At 33.8% G+C, this 25,185-nt stretch overlaps 3 protein-coding genes across 3 annotated transcripts; all 3 read right to left on the reverse strand.

Annotated features, from left to right (window-relative positions):
* Positions 1-17,867: 17,867 nt before the first annotated feature.
* On the reverse strand, positions 17,868-20,978 carry LOC139494537 (uncharacterized). The gene has a single exon (XM_071282698.1). The coding sequence runs from the start codon at positions 20,976-20,978 to the stop codon at positions 17,868-17,870; it is 3,111 nt and encodes a 1,036-aa protein (XP_071138799.1).
* Positions 20,979-21,001: 23 nt separating this feature from the next.
* LOC139494538 (uncharacterized) lies at positions 21,002-21,736 on the reverse strand. The gene has a single exon (XM_071282699.1). It carries the CDS (start codon positions 21,734-21,736, stop codon positions 21,002-21,004), a length of 735 nt encoding a protein of 244 aa, XP_071138800.1.
* Positions 21,737-22,294: 558 nt separating this feature from the next.
* On the reverse strand, positions 22,295-23,191 carry LOC139494539 (uncharacterized). Its single transcript, XM_071282700.1, has one exon. The coding sequence runs from the start codon at positions 23,189-23,191 to the stop codon at positions 22,295-22,297; it is 897 nt and encodes a 298-aa protein (XP_071138801.1).
* Between the last annotated feature and the right edge of the window lie 1,994 nt (positions 23,192-25,185).

Here is a 25,185-nt window from a genome sequence, read left to right on the forward strand (position 1 = left end):
AATAGGATTAAGACGCAATGTTATAAAAAAATATTTATTAAGGCAAGTATAGATGGATACAACAAGCACAGTGTTTAATAATATAACTAGTTAAAGACAAAACAGCCTTTTCAGTTCTACCAGTGATCTTTCCTTCAATTTTATGTGAAGGTGTTTGATGATTTGAGGAGCAAAATATGATGAAAAAAAATGGGGGTCACCGACTTAGTTTTGTCACTATAGCAACCTCAGTTTCGTGATTTCCCGAATATTAACATAATATGTGCTTGTTTTCTAAACTCTCAAATAAACCTTTACATCAAACCTACAAGCATAATTTTTGTCTCACGTTAAACAGTACTGTAGATTTGTGTCTATCCAATACAGAGTCAAGAGTTTAAGACTTTTATTGTTTTGATCTTTAGAAATATGACTTATTTCAGTCCCGCCAAACTAAAACGTAAAAATGAAAAACGTTTCGAGTATTAAAAAATATCTACCAATGATTTCTTCGTAAAAATTTCAAGAAGGTGCCATGTGTACTCTTAAAAATAAAGCAAAAAAAGTGTATGTCACCGACCTTTAAAAAAAGTTACGAGTAACTTTCATATTTTGTGTCGTTCGTTTTGAAGAAAATAGTTGTCTTTCTTCAGAAAATTGAATCTGACGTCATAATACAAATTTTCCTTTCTGGTGCACTATTTAAAGAAAATCGGAAATTGGACAGTTCGAAACCTACATTTAAATTTCTAAGAATAACAACTATATTAACTTACTTTATTTTCTGGTAATACAAGAGATAAAATGCATGTATCAGTATCAAATATTATGATGTTGTTGCCGCACATTATTAATCTTCAGAAACACCATCCATTGTTTCAAATAACCTTTCACGCCGCTTTTGTTAGGAAAGTCTATTTTTTCCCCTCTGCTCCTCATTAGCCAAATTATTGAAAATAAAAAAAGAAATGAAAGATGACACTGGCTAACTTACAGACTTTATGACTATATCAGAATAGATGTGTTGGTTTTTTTCTTGTCAATTTCAGAAGTTTGTCCTAACGCACTCATTCGCTACTGCTGACAGACGGTCGGACATTATAAGCATGGACAGACTTCTTTATACCATTATTTTTCCCGACTAAGACGAACGTATATAAATTATTCCATCTAGTTTGTGAATTCATTATGTCTGCGAAATATTTAAGATGAAAGGATGAATTATAATATATGAGTTAAAGTGTTTGATTCTAAAACATTATACGTCTATCATAAAATACAAACCCTTGTATTACTACCTCGCGTGTTTTGATTAAACGAGACAGTAAATATAAGATACAAAAAGTTTTTAATTCAAAAATTAATCTTTGAAAAAAAAAAATCCGTTGAAAACTACAAAGTAAGATTTCTCCAACAGAATAAAATATAATGAATCTAAATTGCTCATTTCTTAAATTTAAACAAAGACAAGGTTGTTGCCGGCATTGAAAATCTAATTTTGTTATTAATCTTTCCGGTCATTGTAGCTGAGTGTTGCTAAACGGCGGAAAAGGAACGGAATACGGAACGGAAACAGTACACGGAAACAGAAAGAATTAATATCTTTTCTTTTTGTTAAGTTTATCTACATAGGCATGTTTTATATAGTATTTCACATGTTCACAAGAAAAAAACCCCAGAGGAATGAATTTAAAATAAAAGATTTCAAAGCATCAAGTATTGAAATAATTACCAGGAGATGATGAGACTATGTTTTTGAAATATTTGATAAAGTCATGTGTACGTAGTTCATGCGATTCAGGATAGTCTGTTCGACTTTTCTTTTCTTTTTTAAATTTTGATCAATGTCAATAAGATAGCAACCCAACAACACGAAACAAATCTCTACGGGCCTATAAAAGATTGACATCGGCCTTGATTCTATAAATCGAATGTGAAGTAATAAACTTGGGGGAAATCCTTTGCATCAGTTTTCTTCTTAGTTTTTTTTAATTGCCTTAAAACAAAATTAGTGATGTGGGGTATCTTGTTGCGTTGTTCTGCATTGGTGATTTTCGTTGCATCTTTTCTTGTATAATGGAAAGAAAACCTAAAAGAAACCTAATAGGACAATGGTGTATGGACAAAATCCGATATGGAAACTACAATAGAAACTTGTATATACTTAAGTTTTATGAAGAAAAAAATGACAAAATCTCTCACTATACAAATCCTTTCTAAACATTTACAATACTCAAGGATTTGTATAGTAAATCCTTGCAATACTGATGTATGTTCAGTGTTTGGTATTTACATAGGAAAAGCATAGAATTCAAATAAATTTATACGAATTGATGTGCAAAAAGTGGCGAACAATTAGTAGCCTACATGGATATGTTCCAGACCGTATGAGTATTTGGACCGTACGCGTACGGTCTGGACCGTATGCGTACTTTTTCAAAATACTCATACGGTCGGACCGTACGCGTACGGTCTGACTTATATTAAGAAGTTGGTTACGTTTATTAGACCCAGATGCATATAACAGATCAACATAACTTAACTCTCAAATTAATATAAAATAGTTCAATTTTGATTGAAATAAAAACTTTATATTTTAACTTTTTTTTAAATTCACGCTAATTGTAATTTAAAATATGTTAGTCTCTTGTATTTAGCATGTCGATCTGTAATACATTAATTGAATTATGATCACTGAAATTGAAGATATCAAAGTAAACATAATGTGGGAGGACAATTGTTTTAGAATATTTAGCAACTTTACAAAAAAAATGCAAATGCAAAGAAACATACATGAACTGCAAACATGATAATGTAAAAAATATTACGTAACTTGTGTCACATTGGGCGAGTGTACCAAAATAGGATTCAGATATACAATTAAACAAATATTTAATTTTAATTGTTCGTTTGTTCATTTTATCCATCTAAATGTAATAATAACAATTTGTAAAACTTGAAATAAAGATTGTGATAAATGTTTGTTTAAATTTAACTCATATGATCCAATAACATTTATTTCATATCGGTTGAGAATAAGATTCTCTTATTGGATAAAAAGGGGTCACATGGCATTCATTATTCTTCAGTAATAAATTCCATCGGTCATTAACAGGAAAAACGGACCAGAAAACCGGTCGTTAACGAACTTTTACATGATAATGACCGGTGGGGCGTGGTTTCCGTCTGATAATGACCGTTGGGGCGTGGTTTCCGTCTGATAATGACCGCTGGGGCGTGGCTTCTCTGTTTAGAGAGATTTACCTTTTATGAAACATGTTCCTGATTTTAATATTATATTTAAGTTGTCGAATTGTTTATTATATGTTTTCGTTAAATATAAAATTAAAGATAACTTGATTAAGTATTTATATACTAAAAAATTGCACTAAAATGAATGACAGTATTACTACGACTGGTTTTCACTCTTTGTCATAAAAATCGTACAACTACCCGAGTTCGCTTTATGCATTTTGAATTTACGAGAATTTTCCAAAACATGGTTTCTCAATGAAATAAACATAATAGTTCTTGAAAAACTGGTCATTATCGTGATACATGAACTGCCCGTAGGACAGTGGTATTGACTGCGACAGCGATAATGACCTCGCCTTTGGCTCAGTCATTATCACTATCTTAGTCAATACCACTGTCCTGTGGGCAGTCCATATATCACGATAATGACCAGTTTTTCAAGAACTATTATATAAGTATAATCAGCTCGTATTGGACCATACGCGTATACTCATACGGTCCGACCGTACGCGTATGGTCGGACCATACGAGTATACATTGTGTACGTATACGGTCCGGACCGTACGCGTACGGTCCAAATACTCATATGGTCTGGAACAGATATATTCTATTTGCACAGTGCCCTCACGAAGTTTTTCGTAGTCATGTCCCAAGTTTTTCAAAAACAAATTGTTCACGCTACTTTTTAAATATCTTGCTTAATTCTTCTCTGAAAATTCAATATCTCTCAAGTAGCCGTGAATTTTGTTTCATAATATTATCATGATTAAGTGAAAATAATGTCACTAATTCAGTATTCTGTTTTACTATATTTATAGAAGAAAACATCTAGAAAGATAGGCGGAAAATACCAAAGGGTTATTCAAACTCAGAAGTCGAAAACAAACCGTAAACGCCATTACTAAAAAAGAAAAAAAGGCCAAAAAGACCAAAAGACAAACAGACAAACAATTGTACACAAAACACAACATATAAACTAAAGGCTGAGCAACACGAACCCTACCAAAAACTTGGGGTGATCTCAGCTGCTCCGGAAGGGTAAATTGATTCAGCTGCACATGTTACAACCGTTAACATAGACATATTCATTCACACACGAGGAATATTGAAATTTGAAAGTTACTTTTAATTTTGGTAGTTTTTAATGAGATAGGTGCTATGTCAAGACAACTGAAAACTCATTCTGCTCTGTTCTTTTTTATGACGGAAATGATACTTTATTTCACACTACGCATCTGATCATTTTGATGTTTCTATATATTGGCCATACACCCGATTTTTTCAAGATATCACTGATATCATTTACTTAATAACACCTGACCAGAACAGTTCCTTGAGATACCCCAGAATCAACGGTCTGTTGGACCTGTTTGATGTTGTTCAATTTACCACGACTCTTTGCTTTCGGAAGCATAGGAATGAGTAAATCCAACATTGCATGTGTTTTACCTGGTTTCCTATAGCTGTTTAATTTTGATTTAATAGTTTATATGGAGCGTTTTCAAAATATGAAATAAATATATCTGTAAGGTGTTCTTAACGATTTTTTGGCGCAATACATGTTATTGCAACTGCGACATGAACGTAAATATATAAAAAGAAGATGTGGTATGATTGCCAATGATACAACTCTCCACAAGAGACCAAAATGACACAGAAATTAACAACTATAGGTCACCGTACGGCCTTCAACAATGAGCAAAGCCCATACCGCATAGTCAGCTATAAATGGCCTCGAAATGAAAATGTAAAACAATTCAAACGAGAAAACTAACGGCCTTATTTATGTACAAAAAATGAACGAAAAACAAATATATAACACATAAACAAACAACAACCACTGAATTACAGGCTCCTGACTTTGGACAGTCACATACATTCAGAATGAGATGGGTTAAACATGTTAGTAGGATCCCAACCCTCCCCTTAATCTGGGACAGTGGTATAACATTACAACATAAGAACGAACTATAAAAATCAGTTGAAAAGGCTTAACTCACCAAATGGACACAAATACACTAGAAGTGGACGTGGCCGGGTACTTGTACATCCCAACAGCAAAAAGACACTAGGTAGTACTCGCAGTTAACTGACAGCTAGTTCAAAGCCAATAACAACCAACAAAAAATCATGCATCTAAGACGTAACCATTGATGGTACTATAATAATCTAGACGATAACGCATTATGTTGGAGCATACTATATGTTGCAGCATCCTGCAGTGAATGCATGTTTAAGATACTTGAATAGCGGAAATGCACAAATGTCTCCTGTTGTCCATTCATCACGTATCATGCTGGAATTGATGATTGTTGAAAAAATGGTGAATAATAATATGATAGCTGCTAATTCATTTTATATATTTGTTTAACATTCTATAACCTATTTCGTCTGGCCCTCATACTTTTTATGTATTGAATCAATATTCTAATTTTGTTTTCGTCCATACTTAAGTTATGTCTTTCCAATTTGGTTGTAACGGTTTATTTAGTGGTACATATTTATTTTAGTTGATGTCTTATTAGTTGATACAATTATAGTGATACATTCATTCAATGTTTTTGCTCTGTCATGGTCGTTTTCTGCTAGTACTAAGACCTGCTTTAGTCTTTAGTGGTATACTTTGAGAGTTCTTTTTTTAACTGACCTGGCCTTGCTAAGTGAGCTTTTCTCATCACTTGGCGTTCGTCGTCCGATTTTCGTCTTTGTTAACTCAGTTTTACAAAATGTCTCAGTCTCTGAAACTACTGGGCCAAATGTTATTGAACATATGTCTTTTAAGGAGTCGCCCGATAGTTTTGGTTAAACTTTGCAACAATTATCATCGGTGTATCTAGTTTAAAAACTTTGTGAAAAACATGTCTAATCTGTCATCAAACTCGGACTTCTTTTAAAATTAGGTTTACTGTTGAGCTCTACCTTATGTCCATTCACGTCAAAACGGTCAAATGACTAGGAGTTATCGACCTTATTTGACGAATTTTCTCACTTACATGTTCGCCTGTTATATTGAAATATATGATAAAAAGATAGAAACTTTTAATAGCAAAAATTACCAGCAAGATCTATTGATGTTCATAGTTTTTTGTTCCCTCCCCTAAAATTCCGTCTATATAAAAATTTCTTTCCGTTTCCGTTTCCGTTCCGTTTCCGTTTAGCAACACCCAATTTAGTTTTAAACACCGAACATTTTGATTTGAATTCACATTCGCTGAGTTTTAATTTTATTAATATGCTTACAGCTAATTTCCTAATGCGTGTAGGCTCAAACCGGTGCTTTGCTTATGCGCCAATTGACATTTCATTTTCGCCAATAATAATACTTTTCATTTGCGCCAATATGACAGGTAAATACGCATGATACAGGTTAATACAGGTATTAATAAAAAAAAAAATGCTAAAAAACCCAACACTTTTGATAAAGTTCTTTTTAGTCAAAACATATTCCTCAGAAATAAGTCATCATAAAACCATAAGTATACCTTTCAATGAGTTTTTCAGATTATACTTTCTGCTTGTTTACCCCATGATTGCGATTGTCTGATGAGACTTATTTCCTTGGTTTGTCTCTGAATTGACAATGTCCATATTGATACATGTACATCTAAAATGTGAACACTATATAGATCTAAGCCTAAGTGATTTTCAGTTTTGTATTTAGAAATTTAGAAATGAGTATGATTGAACTGAGTCAATTATCCAGGGGTATTACTGTATAAAAAAATCTTTAATATTCACGATAGAGATATTAAGATAAGATAAGATAAATTTATGTTATTAAAGTGTCACGTATTGATCTTACACAATAGTAAAATATTTACACAAGTACAATCACATAAAAAAGATCAACACCCAGCCTAAAAAGACTTATGAGACACTGTAATATAGATACATAAACAGCCCAATCACACAATGTTAAAAAAACGAAATAATATAAAAAAAAACGAAATGATAAGAAAACTCATGTATTTATCTTGCAAACGTGAAAAAAAGAGAAAGCAAATTGAATCAACAGTACATTTAACCCACTTTCAACAATTTAAAAAAAAAACCCAAATGTATTTAAAATGTTCTATCGACATATGTACATAAACTATTACAATACATATATCTTCATTATTTATGTACCAAAAGTTATTTCCCTTAATTAATATATATTTTCTTTAAATTATCTTTTTACCCTGATAAAAAGAACAGAGTGTCTATTCGTCCGGCTAGCCGGACGAATAGTTAAAAATCTCTATTCGTCCGGCCATCCGTCTGCAGATGCGCAAATCTTCAATATCAATAAAAGTGTCATGTGACGCGGAAAGTGTCCCGGATGAGGTGTTGTCGGATAACACACGCGGTGTCTGATAACACACGAGCGTATGCTATGGACGTTTTGAGAATTGGAGATCGTGATTTATATTTATAGATGTCATAGAGAAAACCAGAGAGAATCATTCTCAGAATGTGATTGCTTTAAACCAATGTATATAGGAGTGATTCCAGAACAATAGCGTGTACATGTCAACTGTGAGGAATAAGCCTGAAATCAAAGTGAAATTGATGATTTACCCCCTTTACCTTATGAAGGCAAAACGCATTCGGAAAAAAATACTATATCAAACTTGCTTGGATGCATTATTTTCAAGTCATATACTTAGACTAAATAACATATGATTTTCACTGTATGATAATAGCAATAAATTAACGTAAATTCCATATTTTTCGAATTGGTGCTTAGCGGGCTGATATTATCAGATTATTACATGGCATTTTTCATATCGCATGTATTATCATCCCTAGGTTCAATATCAGCCCAAGAGCCGCACGGCTCGAGGGCTGATATTGACCGAGGGCTGATAATACATGCGATATGAAAAATGACATGTTATGATCTTTTTATCATATGCTTCAACAGTAGAGAAAAATAACAGATTCATATATTGATCCTTTTACGTGGTTCCCGAAGTTTAAAGAGTAAAAGAGTTCACGGCCGTCGGGCCCAAAATTTGATACATTAAATATGAAACCTTTCTATCATATGCATCAGAGAGAGAGAGAAAAAAAAACCATTTTAATATGGACGAATCGGCAAAAAAATAATTCAACAATATACCTAATGATCATTGTTTGGAAAAGTCAACTTTTTAAAGAAACTTTCTAAATTATGTTTCAGAAAAACTTAAAAAATGCATTTATTAAATAATTTGTTTGTTTTTTTTTTTTTTTATTTTTTTTATTATTCTAAACAATATACTTTCCAGTATTCAAATAATTGTTTTGTACACTACTTTATAATGTTTTTCACTGAAAACGTAGCATTGAGGTGTATTTTCCGGAATTGGCCGAGTATTACCGGAATGCCATGTGATAACGTTACGGAAAGGCATGTGATAACAATCGAAGCATGTGATAAACTTTTCATATCAGCCCGCTAAGCACCAATTCGAAAAATATGGAATTTACGTCAATTTAATGCTATTATCATACGGTAAAATTTATATGTTATTTAGTCTAAGTATATGATAAGAAAAGTTTATCACATGCTTCGATTGTTGTCACATGCCTTTCCGCAACGTTATCACATGGCATTCAGGCCGGTGATACTCGGCAAATTCCGGAAAATACACCTCAATGCTACGTTTTCAGTGAAAAACAGTACGAAAAAGTGTACAAAACAATTATTTAGATACTGAAAAGTATATTGTGTAAAGAAATAACAAAAACAAAAAAAATAAAAATAAAACAAACAAACAAACAAATTTTTAAATAAATGCATTCTTTATAAGTTTCAAACATAATTTAGAAAGTTACTTTGAAAAGGTTGACTTTTCCAAACAGTGTTCACTATGTATATTGTTGGTTTTTTTTAGGGGTTTGTCGAGTCGTCCATATTAAAAATGTTTCTCCTCTGTTGAGGCATATGGTAGAAAGATTTGATATCGAATGTACTAAATTTGGGTCCGACGTCCGTGAACTTTTCAATCTTCGAACTTCTATTTGGGAACCACGTAAAAGGATCAATATATGATCTGTTATTTTCCTCCATTGTTGAAGCATATGATAAAAAGATCATAACATGTCACTTTTTCATATCGCATGTATTATTATTATCACATTTTCAAGTTATACTACAACGGAGATCTATGAACATACTGATATGCCTTGACTGGGAATAAGACACCAGGATTGGGGTTCCCCCTTTTTTTCTGTTGTTTCTAATACACATTTTTTTCTAAAAAAAGTCTTATCGAAAACACAGTCCTACTTTTGGGGACAGGTTACACGTGCCTGCCCTTTTCTCTAATTTCCTATGAATTTAAAATCGCCGAACAATATTTTTAAATGAAGAATCGTGCATAATCATATGCGGACCTTACTTTAACCAAACTTCACAGAAACAATAAATTCATGATCTTTTGGAATCATAGATGAAGCCAATAATGATTGGCCCGACTATTTACCTTACAGGAAATTCATAGGATCAAAAGAGAGAATAATCACCCCCTACCCAAATTCCTTTAGAATATTAGAATAAAAAAAATCTGAATCAAATGTATAGTTGTTTTTTTTTTTTTATTAGAATGAGTTCTTTTTCATAAAACGATGTTAGACAATAGAATTATTTTAAAACAACTCGTGCTTTCTTTAAATCTTCAAAACACGATGCTATATCTTTATCATTATATTTTTGGCCGGACAAATAGCGAAAAACCGTAAAAATGCTATTTGTCCGGCTTGCCGGATGAATAGACATTTTTGACTATTTGTCCGGCTAGCCGGACGAATAGCCACTGCCTAAAAAGAATAGACTTTATGGACAATTATGCGTTATAAAAAACTTTTCCTCCTGACATAGAATTTGTGAATAGAGTAAGACAGTGTTACTTGAATGTCAGTACATGTCATTAAAGCATTGAACTGGAGCTCTGTAATCATGTTTTCAAAATTTTTAATACGTTTTCAATACCATTCAATTTACAAAATTTTAATTACATAGTCTATTATTCAATGGAATCTGCGGTCTGGTGTATCTCCCTGTCTCTACAGCTAGGGGTAGCGATCCACTGCGGAATAATGCCATAGTTCGAGTTACGTTTCTTGGTAAAAGCGAGAGAATATACTTTTCTGTTTTAACACTTTGCTTGTAAATACGGTAAGTCCTTAGCTTGTTGCCATTAGCATTGTTTCTGTCGTCATATAAATCTTTCTCGAAATCAGCCTGGTCAAAGTTCGTTAGTTTTTCACTTATGAGGTGCATCGCCGTTTTAACACTGATAGTGGCGTTATGAACAATCTAACCAATGTAGTTATATCTGCCTTCTATTTGTTATGTATCAAAAACGTTAAAAGGAAAGGTCACTTCTTATCCAGATATAAATTATATATTTTCAAAACAAAACTAACAAGAAATAATTCGAAATGCAATTCACGATTTGTTTTTCCTTACTTTCGATGAAAACAAAGTATTTTCTTAATTTTGTCTGTCCGAATTCTCGATCCTGTGGTTCGGTGGTTGTCGTTGCTTCATCTCTATCTTATTTGTTGTTTTCATAAATTGTTTTGTTACACTGTATATAAGTTAGACCGTTAGTTTTCTTGTTGAGTCCTTCCATATTTTTCTGTCGGTGCTTTTTATGACCGACTATAAGGTACGAGTTTTCGTTGTTGAAGGCCGTACGATTGCTTGCATACACTTTATTTTATCCTGATGGATAGTTATCTTATTTGCTATCATACCACATCTCCACTGTTTTTATCTAAAAAAAAAAAAAGCTAGCACCAACAAGGTTTATTTTATTGAACTTACACAATTCAACCTAACAACAAATAAGACAACAGTCGTTAGTAGTATAACGTTATATAAATGTATTTAGGATAATATGGTTGAAAAAAACCTTTTTGTACAAAATCGAAAAGCGGTACGCAACGAGGCCTTCTGAACTGAATTAACGGCATATATTTAATAATATTTGATAAGTAAGACATTTTGTATATTTGTAAGCCTGTAAAGCTTTGATATCAACAAAATATCGTCACTTGATATTATTTAAACAGTGATTAATTTCCTCTTAAAATTATAATATATTGCAAGACGCCGTACAGACAAAAGTTGTTATTTTGCAATTCGCCGTACAACGTCCTGCAATTCGCCGTACAACAAACAAACAATGTTTTTGTCCATATTCTTTAAAAAACATCTTTTTGACAACAAATTTCAGTAAATATGATGCCACACTATAATAATCTAAAAACGTGTCTGGAAAAATAATGAAAAACAGTTCAATATCTTGAGAATGGGGCGACAGAGAACGATCGACCTCGAAATTTTCCGGTACTAAGTGGCAAGTTTTGGAGTATTACACACAATCTTGTATTAATTTTGTACTTATCTGCCTAATAATTTAAAGAATTGTATATCAGAAAATCATTTCTTAAGCGGCACCCTTAAGGTGAGAGGTACGTAAATGAACGCCTCTAGCGGAAAACGGGAAAATAGGCGTTTGTTGCTATGGGAGTTATCTCCCGTACACCATAAAAAATATTTTCAAGATGTCGGAATATATTCCGCTTCGTCGGAATAATGGTCAATTTGGTAGAAGAGTATTGAATGCATCCCATCAAAAATATAGCTAAAATTAAATTATGTAAAATGAAATATCTTGTAAGAGTTAAACAGTGCTTTCCTCCCATGAAAATGAAAGAAACTTGGCATGTCATGATGGCCGAAGAGCGACTGAGTTAAAATTAGGTTTACTGGCTTTACTCATACTAGCTGACCAAATTAAAGCTTGCATATAACTTATGTTTCTACAAAACTGTTTAAAGTACAAAGAATGGGTCTCGGAAGTATTTTGTTTATACCTTGGGGTAACTGTCCATACATGAACTTACTATACGCCGGTAATCGGCAAAGATCAGAGACTTGAAAACTCGGGAATGTTGATATGTGACGTAAAAACGAAATGTAGTATATTGATACATGTGATAAGAATTTGATAAACACGTACATGCATTACACACTTAAACTCCCACAATAACAAATTAAAGCTTACACTATATATTGTCATTTATTTATTGAACTTCCAAAGCAAACTTTGTCACGGACTTACATTCAGTCATTTGCATTCAAAGAAATAAATTTTCCCAAAACAACTGTCTACGTGAGTGAAAACGACTAGGACGTATTCAATCTTCGACACACATAAAAAGAGGTTAATACTAATATTTTTTAATTTGATATTCCTGTTATAACTGTTATATAACCATGTTCTCATATAAATATAAACATAAATCTTTCTTTACAGTGCTTTCTTTCACGTCCGCGATATGGTCTATAAATAGAATTTGAAAATGAAAGTACTAGTGCTATTAAAAACAAAAAATTCATATTTAGTAAAAATAAATATTGAAAAGCAAAGAAGTTTAAGTGCTTTCTGTGTGACATGAAATTTGTAAAATATAAAATTTCAGACAGGGAAGCAAGAGAAAGTGACAATAAACTTGAACGAGAATCGTAATGACTAATGGTGAAGGGACCTTCCGCATGAACAAATGGGAAACCCGAAGTAAAACTGTCTTTCAAAATGAACGAAAATTTAAAAGAAATGAATACACGTTGCTTTTCAGTCAATTTGAATTGAATGGAACATTGTGAATTACAAGCTTCCAGCATGAAAAAGCGGCAAGGGAAAAATATAGATCCGCTGATTGAAAATTACGGCTTTACCGCCACTTCAAAAATAAAATAATTAGCAAAGTATATATATTATACTGAAGATATAGAAATGTCTGCTTGCATCAATCAATCGAGTCATTTTTAATTGCGCAAAAATTTCGGAATTACAGTTATTTCGATTTCATTTGGTACTGTTTATACATGTGCAAATGTTGCTATAAAAATTTAGAATTAGAGTTTTTATTTTTCCTTTACGTATTTCTTCTCAAAAATTGCGAAAACTTACCAAAATTTTTTACGAACAGGAATATTGTTGGCATAAATTACGAGGTCCATAATGCTATTGGCGATTTCCAATCTCTGCAAATCTAATACATACGTTAAAATCCTTCGAAGACGGTTCTTCAAAATCACATGCAGCTTTTCTATTCAGTATATGGTTAGCTTGATCATTACAGCACACAAAATCTATACTGGATAAATTTATCTGAACGTCATATAAAGTGTGTTCAAAGTCTATGTTGAACAATTTATAACAACATATAGCTGAGTGGGGGATAGAGCAGATTGATATCCCGAGAAAACATTGTCAACCGCGGCGAAACCGAATAACAAAAAAATCTTAACTTGTTTACTTTTTTTCTGTTTCTCTCCGCTTCGTTAGTACCCAATTTCCGGTGGCGATGATACACAGTGATATTATTTCAACATGCACAGGGAGAAACTCTCGTACCCGGTGGCGGGCTTCACGTGGCCCCTAAAAGAAAATCAGTACTAATTAATTGAAGAGGTCCGACTTTGGAGATGCACAAACATGCGGTGGGGCCAAATGTTTACAAAAACTTTTTTTCACACGATTTCTTTGACGCAATTTCACAAAAAAAATGAAACGAATGTCAAATGATTTTTATTTGATCTCTTGATGTATATATGTAAACAGTTTGAGAAGTGATTGAAATTCTACTTAAGACCAAATGTTGAGGAAATGTGTGACATATTTAAACCACTTTTAGCAAAAACCTTTTGGTATCATAGATACGTCAAAAATACATTTAAGCTTCAACCTTTCAACTTCTGGATATCAAATCTATAGAAAATATTAATTACATACATATACAAATTTATGACACAAACAGTAAGCTAAATTTGCAAGAAAGGAAAGAAAAGGGGATGGTAAATTGTATGTATACAAGTATTGCTATCTAACACAAGTACCAATATGGGTGATGTTAACCTGACATTTGGAGGACTTACCACCCCGCCTACAAATCCAACTGCTTTATTTCAAAGAAGATATCTTAAAGTTCTGATTTTACTCAGATCTTCTGTAAACTACTGAATCTAACCAAATTAGTTAAATAGAGAATGTGTCCATGGGATACAAATAGCGTTATAAAGGGTCATTACTCAAACACGGTAAAAGTGACGCCATCCAAATTCTCACATGATCGGTGTATTATGATAAGAAGCATTATGTATATGTGTCATAACATTTGGTTGGGGCAAAATTTATAGAGAAGGGAAACTAACTGATTAGACGTACGTACGGACAGACAAGGTTAACATTTAATGCCCCCTCCGCGGCGGCGTGGCTTAACAAATTCAGACGTTTTTTCATACCGGACAAATTGCCGACTATCCATACCACCAGGTCGACCTGGTCTGGCCGAGATCGGGATGAGATCGAGTATAATGAGCTGAGTTGAGTAAAGATCGTCTAGAGATTGTGAATTGGTCGGAATATTCGAATATGTTTTCATTAGTGGTCGGGTTGGATTCTTGATGGAGACATTAATGAGTCGTGTACAGTCAGATAGCGATCGGGTAGAGGTAGTCAACAACATGCAAGATCACGAATTAATTTACGCTTGGTCATGAAAAATTTAACAATCGGGATCATCGAGTTGATCTGGTCGGCAGTGTGAATCTAGCTTTATACTGAAATAGTACATACAGGACAATTCCCGGGTATCCCTAGGGGCGACCCCTATACGATCAGGTCGATCTGGTCTGGTCGAGATCGGGCTGACATCGAGAATATTTGATTTGGTCTAGCTAGTCGAGTAAAGATCTTAGATTGGTAGGAATAATCATATATGAATTCAATCAGTGGTCACGTTAGAGTCGTGTACTGTCGGAAGCGATCGGGTATAATATAAAAAAGAAGATGTGGTATGATTGCCAATGAGACAACTATCAACAAAAGACCAAAATGACACAGACATTAACAACTATAGGTCACCGTACGGCCATCAACAATGAGCAAAGCCCATACCGCATAGTCAGCTATAATAGGCCCCGATAAGACAATGTAAAACAATTCAAACGAGAAAAGTCGTGGTTACGCTTGGTCGTGGAAAGGACCGTCGGTTCATCGAGTTGAACTGGTCACCAGTGTGAAACAAGCTTTATAAATATCTGATTGTTGTCGTGATGAAGTGTGTGTCTTTCGCCATCTTTGATTGTAAAAAACACACAATCTAAGGTTCAGATTTTTAATCAAATTAGAAAAATTTGATGCAGGAATGCAGATAACTAATGTGAATTTGCATTTAAAAGAACAAATTATTAAGATTATAATTTATAAATACTAATATTTTTAAAGTGTAGATTATTTTTTTACCTGATACAATTTTAAAAATTGGCATTTTAAGGGGAGGTAACTCTGAAATAGTGCATTTCTGAAGGAATCTACATGGAATTTTGCTATTTTGTATTTTAGCCGAAAAACGCACGGTGAACCTATATCTTTTCTTTTAATATTCTCAAAGCTATATTCTCGTATTCTATTTTACAATTCTATCATTTAGTTTAGCTTGTTATCACATAATGATGTTTTTTTTTCTCTGTATAATCCATACCAAATGTGTCATTTTGTCACAACCTGTATGTAGCTTTAGAAAATGCACGGTGACCTATCATTTTAATTACATTTTTGAACATATATCAATATATTCTACGTTTTGGAAAAATATGAACAAATTCTATCATTTTTAATTTAGACTCCCATACCACCGTAAAATAAATAAATGTTTTGACAAATGAATTTGAATTTCCAGTTCACGATTCACACTCATGAGTTGTCCTGAATATACATGATAAATTTGCCACTTAATTTACCATTGTACATGGCAAAGTCAGTGACTTGCTTTAGGGAAACCAAACAGGCCTTTTAAACCACTATAAAACATGGAATGCTAAGTATCCTCAGATCTGACGATCCTATGACAGTGTCGTGAAAACTAAACCATGGAATATGGGGAAACAATTTGTTTCTGTCAAAATACATGTACTTTCCTAATGAAACTCTTCAGTGTAATGCCTTTAATTCGAATTATATTCGAATCGAATGCGAATCGAATTCGCAAATCGCGTTCACACACTTTTCTTTTTTAATTCGAATTGATTCGAATTGGCTAATTCGAATTATCTAATTTGCATTAAAAATACGCTTTTGTGAATACGAATTTAAAAAAAGTTAACGTCGTTTGGACAGTAAAGCGAATTTGACGCGCATTGTAATTCAAATTAGAAATGACGTTAGCATAGGACGTAAAACGTTTCGATTGCGGATTAAACTAGTTCGAATTACGTGTTACCTCAGCATAAAATGCTTATCCCTATCATATTTTAATGCTGAGTTCACACGTAATTCGAATTCGATTCGCATTAACTAATTCTAATTAATTAAATTTCGCATTCGAAAAGTTATACGTCCTTACGTCAATTCTAATTCGAATTGCAATGCGCGTCAAATTCGCTCAAATAAAAACGTATTTCTAATGCAAATTGGATAATTCGAATTAAAAAAGAAGAGCGTGTGAACGCGATAAGCGAATCCGATTCGCAGTCGATTCGAATTCAATTCGAATTAAATGTACGTGTGAAAGAGGCATAAGAACAAAACCATTTTTTGAAAATAAATTGCCAAAATGTGTTTAAAAAATAGACTTTAAAATAAAATTACTATCAATTTTATATTTAATATATCCCTAATGCACTTTTGTATCTTTCATTGATTTTAAGAAAGCTTATGATTCTATTGATAGAGTTTTGTTATTTAATAAATTAGGAAAACTGGGTGTTAGTACAAAATTTATGTATGCTTTAAAGGCTATTTATTCTAATGTAGAATGCAGTGTCAGATTAAATGGTAACATGACTGAATGGTTCAATGTAAATACTGGTTTAAAACAAGGCTGTGTATTGTCAACAGTAATGTTTAATATATTTATTAATGATTTAATTGATGATATAAAGTTGTTAGACATTGGTATTAATATTGATGGTGAAAAATTATCTATCTTGCTGTATGCCGATGACATAGTTTTATTAGCAGAAAATGCTGAGGATTTACAAAAATTATTAGATGTTTTAAATGTATGGTGTAATCATAATAGTTTAAAAGTAAATTTAAGAAAATCAAATGTTATACATTTTAGAAATCCTTCTGTAGCCAGATCAGATTTTCATTTTAGTTTAAATGATGAAAATATTGAGTATGCTTCAAATTACCAATACTTAGGTTTATTGTTAACGGAATTTTTAGACTACCAATTAATGGCAAATGTGACGGATGGGTTAACTTAAAGTCTGGACAGGCAGTAAAACAACGTCTGGTTCGTTTGATCGTATAATCTCAACTCAATATAGTAACATTATACATAACAATAGAACAACGTTAACAGAAGATATGATGACGTTAACAATGTGAATGGAAACGGCGTTAAAAGTAGTGCTAACGTTTGACGCGTAAGTTAAACTGTCTCTAAATCACCGACATACTCGGGGCCACCAGATGCAATGTCCATTAGCTGTGATATATAGTGGCATGCGGAAAGAACAAAAATTAGATTGATCTCACAAATAATTAAAAAAATATTAAATTATTAGATTACGTAAAAAACTCTTTGAATTTGACAGTCTTTTCACAAATAAGAAAAATTAACAAGTCTGTTCACACACGTTAGTTTCTTCGTTCACTTCGTCTCAGATAACATTCCATGCTGTTGACTTCTAATGGGTAGAGTTTCGTCACGGGTCGATTTGTAACTCCTGAATTGGTACGCACCATAGCAACGCGAACTAAACCGTCCTTGCCTTTAATAGTGTCCTGCACAACTCCAAGTATCCAATGCACGCGCTTCGATTCGTCGTGTATCTGAACGACATCGCCTTCTTTAATCTTCCGAACGTCGACTCCAGCTCTTTGGTGATATTCTCGCAATGAAGTAAGATATTCTCCTTTCCATCTTGTCCAGAAGTTCTCAATCAATTGTCTCTGTCGTATCGCTTGATTGTTCAAGTTTGTGTGTGTTAATTCACATACATTTAGATTGTCAATAGCACTATTTGACGATACATACGGTAAAGTTGTTATCCTTCGTCCATGTATAAGATGGGATGGTGTCAGCGGCTCCGGATCTCTGATATCTGTTGAAATATACGTCACTGGCCGATCGTTGAGTGTGGCTTCGATCTCTGTTAATACAGTCCTTAGAGTCTCATCGTTGACATGTGCACGTCCTAATACTTTCTTAAGTGATGTTTTTGTTAAGCCAATCATTCTTTCCCACATGCCCCCGAACCATGGAGCTCTATTTGGGATGAATTTCCATTCAATGCCATAATTCTGAATATTTTCTTTAACTTTTCTAGAATTGCAAAGTCGAGTAATTTCGATTGAAGCCGCTTTAAATGTTAGCGCATTGTCTGACATCATTATTTTCGGCACTGATCGTCGACTTACAAATCTCCGGAAACACAATAAAAAAGATTCTTCGCTGAGATCGTAAACTAATTCCAAGTGTACTGCTCGAGTGACAGCACATGTAAATAGGCAAATGTAAGCCTTCGATTCTTCGTTGTGTCTGTTCCTTATCGTTAGCGCTCCTGTGAAGTCTACACCGGTTATGCTAAAGGGTGTAGCATCTTGAACTCTCTCCTTTGGTAATGGTGGAATTTCTGGTGCGGGATAAGATTTTCCGATTACTTTTCGGCACGTTACACATTTCATCAATATAGATTTCACGCACTGTCTTAATTTCGGAATCCAAAATGTTTGTTGTATGTATGCTAGGGTGATATTTATACCTGAATGTAGTGTGTTCTCATGTGCTTCTAACACTATCAAATGTGTAAGACGGTCCTTTGCCGGTAACAGATATGGAAACTTGACTGTTTCTCCTACTGTCGCATTGTCTATTCGGCGACCACCACAACGTAATAATTGCTTTTCGTCTAGAAAGAGCTTTAATTGTCGCACAAGTGTTTTACGTTTTGTAGAATTATCTATACAACTTATTTCGTCACTAAATATTTTACCTTGTTTATATCTTATCCATAGGAATTTTGCATTTTCAATTTCATCAATACGTAATAAATCTTTCTTTCGTTCAGTTTCCTTTGCTCTGCAGTTTGTTGCGAATCTCATTACATATGCGGTAATTCGGGTTAATTTTCTATAAGAATTGTACCGTTCGATATCTATGATTTCTCCTATACCAATACATACATTTTGATTATTCTCCATTGTTTCAATTTTGTCATCGTTCTCCGACATTGTTGTACATACACTAGACGTTACATTGTTTCCGTTCCATGTCGGCCAATCGTCTTTGCTGTTTAACCATTTAGGTCCACTAAACCATATTTCGTTCTGTTGCAATTCTTCAGATGTTATACCACGTGTAAGCAGATCTGCGGGATTGTCTTTCGTAGGGCAATATCTCCATACATTATCTCCACACAAACTTTTAATTTCTTCAATTCTATTTTTGATAAATTGTCTCTGTGGTTTTACGGATGCAAGCCAACTAAGTACGATTTGACTATCACTCCAAAATTGTATTTCACTGAAAGTTTCCGGAAAGTTTTTGCAAATATGATCAGCAAGTCTTGCTCCAATTACAGCCCCCATGAGCTCTAGTTTTGGTAAAGTTATAGTCTTGATAGGCGCAACTCTATTCTTTGCCATTACTATTGTTGGTTTTCTGTCATACATGATGTACGCGCATGCGCCGTACGCATGAGTTGAAGCATCGGTAAATACATGAAGAGTTGGTAAATTTGTGTTATTCTTGTTTTGTGTCTGAGTACTTCGATGAATCTCTGTTTCTAAGCTCGATGCCAGATCTCGTGAAATTAATATCCATTTTGATTGGATATCTTCCGGTAATATTTCGTCCCACTCCAAATTAAGCTTCCAAAGTGATTGCATAAAGATTTTCGCTTTTACAGTAACTGGGCTTAATAGTCCTAACGGATCGAAAATCTTGGATGATTGCCGTAAAATATATCGTTTAGTTAGTTTTCCTTTTTTGTCCATCTCGAACGTGTTACTTTGATAAAACAACTTGTCCGATTTAGCGTTCCATTGCATACCAAGAATTTTAGTAAGCTCATCTTTGTCTAAGGTTTGTTCTTTGCTAGCGATTTCTTGTAATTTTGGACTGTTTGAATTCCAAGAGCGTAGGTTGAATCCGCCTTTCGTAAGTAATTCTCTCGATCTCCTGTAATAATCTATTACGCTATTTTCGTTATCAAAGCTAGTTAAAATGTTATCCACATATAAACCATTTTCAAGTGTATCTGAAAGTTTCCCCGGATTTTCTTTAAAGTGCTTGAGAAGTGTGGCGCTCAAAATGAATGGCGAACATGTAGCTCCGAAAAGTACGGACTTGAAGCGATATGTTATTAGCGGACTTGATGTGTTTGAAGGATCGCTAAGCCATAAGAATCTCGTTGCATCTCGGTCTTTCTCGTCGAGCTGTATTTGTAGAAATGCCTTTTCTAAATCTGAAGTTGTAGCATATTTCTTAGCGCGAAATCTCATAAGTATTCCCGTAATGTCATTCATAACAGGTGGGTGTGATTCTAAGCATTCATTTAGACTTGGATTACCTCTTCCATCTTTGCAGCTACAATCATAAACAATGCGTATTGGCGTAGTAGATGATTCCTTGGCAACAGGGTGATGTGGGATATAATGTACGGGTCGATCGGTAGGAAGTTTTGTTTCCTCAACCTTTTCAATAAAATGTCTTCTCTCCTGCTCCATTATGATATCTCCATACATTTTAAGTAAATCAGGTTTGTTTGCTAAACGCCTAATAACGCTACCGTCCTCTGTTTAACCAGTTCCATGTTATACAGCAGCGGAAGGAAATCTGGTTTCCATGGTAACTTAGCCGTGTACTTTCCATTTTCTAGTATAATAGACTTTTCTCCGTATTCTTTTACAACTTCAGACTGACTTTTAATATTATCGCTTCCTGAAACCCCCAACGATTCTAAGTTCCAAAACTTTTCCAAGTCGCAAACAACGGCTCTGTGATCAGTCAAAATATTCATCATTGCCGATTGTTTTGAAGTACTTCCGTTCTTAGTTAGTACGGGTCCTGACAAGAGATAACCAATTTTCGACTTACATGTAACTGCGGTCGGTCCATTTCCTCTTATTATTTCATCTTCAACTATTGACCAGTAATAGTCTGCGCCAATCAATAAAGATATGTTAAACTTGTCTTCTGCGCATATCGGATGTGCGAGTCGTAAACCATGTAAGTATGGCAGTGCTTTGATTTCCTTTTGGGATTTTGTCTGAATAGGAGCGGCAATTTTTGGTACAATTATTACTTCTATTTCTATTCTTTGATTATCAACTGTTTCGATAGCTATGTTTGCTTTGTCAAGATGACGAACTTGTCCTTCGTTTCCTCCAAATCCAGATATTTTCAGTGCAATCTTTTCGGTGGACTCAATTTCTAATTTTTTAGCTAAATCTTCAGTTATGAATGAGTTCTGTGCTCCCTCGTCAAGTAAAATATTTGACATTATCGATCGATTTTCGGACCAAACTGGAGTTACGGCAGTTTTCAGTAAGACATCTGTATGTGCAGTTACAGTAGAATGTAAGGATGTGGTTAGCTCCAGTGGCGTTTTCTCTACGGCGGTATGTGCTACGGTCTTTTGTGTACTATACTGGTTTTCGGTCAAGCTCTTTGGTTCTGTGTTATGTACTTGGACATGTATACTCGTGTGATGTCTCTTTCCGCACTGGCGGCATTTAAATTCAGACTTACATTCAGCTACTATATGACTTCCGAAACAGTTAAAACATACCTTTTTTCGCTTCACAATTTCTATTCGTTTCTCAACATCTTTCACGTTTTTGCATGTATTTGGATGGTGGGATTCTTCACAAAATAAACATTTCTTACGTGACTGTTTTTTGTTCTTTCCGGGAAATGTTTCGGCAATAAACGAAGCGGTCGGTAAAATTTCTAAATCTTCATTACTTGTACCTGTAGATTGTCCTGCGACCTGTACGCATACTTCCCTCTTTATGGCTGTTCTCAATGATTCGATGTCCCAGTCGTCGTTTCCGCGGTCTCATCTTATGTTTTTCCGTACATCAGACGGCAACTTATTGTATATTATAGGCGTAAGAATGGCTCCAAATGTACTCTCGTTTGTTCCTAACGATTCTAATCCGCGTATGCTACACTCAATTCTGTCGGAAAAGTTTCTCAAACTGTCTGCGTTTGACCTCGGTGCGGGTAAATCAATTAAATTTTGAATATATGCGTTCGTGATTTTGTGGTTCTGACCAAACCTCTCTCTTAGTATTGATACGGCTTGATAGTAATTTGCACTTGTGAGTGGTAAACCGGCGATACATTGCGCGGCTATTCCCTGAATTTGATTTTGCAAATACGTAAATTTCTGCACGTCTGTTAATGTTTGGTTATCGTGTATTGTTGATTGATACGCATCCCAGAAAGGTTGCCAGTTTAACAAATTGCCATTAAAATATGGTAGATTCAATTTTGGTAGCTTGTGGTAGATGCTAGAATTTGTTGCGCTCATTGACGATCTGTATTGCATATCATTATTCTGCATGGGATGTGGAGTATTACGTGTAGATGTGGAGTTGATAAAAACAAAATCTGCTGCATTTGGATTTAAGTTCTGATTAGAGCTAGTTTCATTTGATTTGTTTTTCTGTTTTGAACTTGATGAATTGCGTACTTTTGTCAAAACTCGTTCTATATCTAAAACATACCGATCTGAGTCTTCTATCTCTGCTTCCATGTTTTCCTCTGCAATCTCCTCTAATATTTCATTATCAAGTTCCGAAAGAATATCCCTCTTCTTCTTCAAAGTTTCACATAGGCTCTCTATTTCGTCGCGTTGTGTTGTTTCTTTCTCTAATTCCTCTTCAATCTTTGAAATTAATCTCCTTGCGGCTCCTCGATGACCCACTCTAATGGCTTTCTTTTTCGTCATTATCCTATGGTCACGACACCAATGTGACGGATGGGTTAACTTAAAGTCTGGACAGGCAGTAAAACAACGTCTGGTTCGTTTGATCGTATAATCTCAACTCAATATAGTAACATTATACATAACAATAGAACAACGTTAACAGAAGATATGATGACGTTAACAATGTGAATGGAAACGGCGTTAAAAGTAGTGTTAACGTTTGACGCGTAAGTTAAACTGTCTCTAAATCACCGACAGCAAAAGCTGTAGCCAGGTCAGCAAGTAGGGCATTGGGTTTACTTATTGTTAAATGTAAAGCACATGGTGGTTTTCAGCACAATATCTACACAAAGCTATTTGACACGATGGTTTGGTCAGTCATAAATTATGGCTCGTCTATTTGGGGCACGAGAGATTTCTCGTGCATCACTGCAGTACAGAATCGCGCCATGCGTTTCTACATGGGTGTGGGTAAATATACCCCAAACGATGCTGTGTCAGGTGACATGGGCTGGAAACCACCATGTGTTAAACAGTGGATAAATATTTTTAGACACTGGTCCAAATGTACAAAAATGGACAATAATAGAATTAATTATAAAGTTTTTAAATGGTCAGTGATGAAAGGTAGTTGTAAATTAAAAAATTGGTGCTACAAAGTTATGGAGATGTTGAAATCATTTGATTTTGAAAGATATTGTAAAATAAATGAAAATTTTCTTGATAGTTATAGTATATCTCAGTTAGAAGAGAAAATGTTTGATAAATATAAAAAAAGACTGGTGTACAAGAATTTTTTCATATAGTACCGGTTGTAAATTGAGAACATATAAACTTTTTAAACATACTTATAACACTGAGCAATATTTGCTACAGAAAATGCCACAGCGCCATCGTAGTGCTTTTTCAAAGTTTAGATGTGGTGTAGCACCATTAAAAATTGAAACTGGTCGATATGAAAGAAAAAATCTAGACGAAAGAGTCTGTTTTAACTGTAATATTTTAGAGGATGAAAAACATGTACTTTTAAATTGTCCCTTGTATGAAGATCTAAGACATGCACTTTTTATTGATATATTGTGTCATATGTTTTTAAACTTGTCTGATGAAGAAAAATTTATATATATGTTTAAAAATACCAATATTTGTAATATTGTTGCCAAAACCTGCAATAACATTTTAACAAGGAGAAACAGTATTTTATATCATTAACTACTGTATTTGTAGTATTTTATAAAACGAATAAGTATTATTTGTATTTTAATAGTCTCTCATAATTCTTTTAAGAATGGCACATACATGTATTTAATTGTTTTAACTATGTTTACTGTATAATTAATTTTATAATTGTATCTTGTTTTAATCATGTTGTATGTGGTGAGACTTTAATAAACTATTGAATCTGAATCTGAATCTGCGCTTCCGTACAAACGAAACAGCAGAAACATACATGTAATATAGTAGTCAGATGTCGGTAATTGGCATCTTTTCTGCCTGATTTTCTGTTGCTAATCAATCATGTTCTTTGTCTTACAATGACACAATATTTTTATGGCAGTGGCAATATACAGCTACAACCAGTTTGATGAATCAATGTTACCACTGTGCTACCATCTTGTTTTTATATTTCACATTGCTTTCCTCTTTTACAACAGCCAAGAGAGAACCGAGTCATGGTCAATTTGTATCGATTTAAAACTGTCTGAACATCGGAAGATAATGTCTATCCTTTACAGGTGAAACTGAACACCGTCAATGCTGACAATAAAATACAAACTTTGAATATCGATCACGAATTCTTCGACTATTACAAAAATATGTATCTATTACATTTAAATATTAAAAAGAACAAATTTGTATATATTTTTTCAAGACATATATATAATAAAGACTATAACACAAGTTTCCATACGTTTCGGCCATTACGGCCTTCTTCATTGGAATAAATAACAATTACATCGCTTGGATACATTACGTTATGATAACTACTATGACGTTCATTTGCTGCGTTTTTT

The sequence above is a fragment of the Mytilus edulis genome, chromosome 11, assembly GCF_963676685.1.
Source record: "Mytilus edulis chromosome 11, xbMytEdul2.2, whole genome shotgun sequence".
NCBI lineage: Eukaryota > Metazoa > Mollusca > Bivalvia > Mytilida > Mytilidae > Mytilus > Mytilus edulis.

What these genes read in the sequence shown, in the direction of transcription:
- LOC139494537 (XM_071282698.1), bottom strand. Translation starts at nt 20,978, where the DNA reads ATGTATGGAGATATCATAATGGAGCAGGAGAGAAGACATTTTATTGAA.
- LOC139494538 (XM_071282699.1), bottom strand. Translation starts at nt 21,736, where the DNA reads ATGTCAAATATTTTACTTGACGAGGGAGCACAGAACTCATTCATAACT.
- LOC139494539 (XM_071282700.1), bottom strand. Translation starts at nt 23,191, where the DNA reads ATGACGAAAAAGAAAGCCATTAGAGTGGGTCATCGAGGAGCCGCAAGG.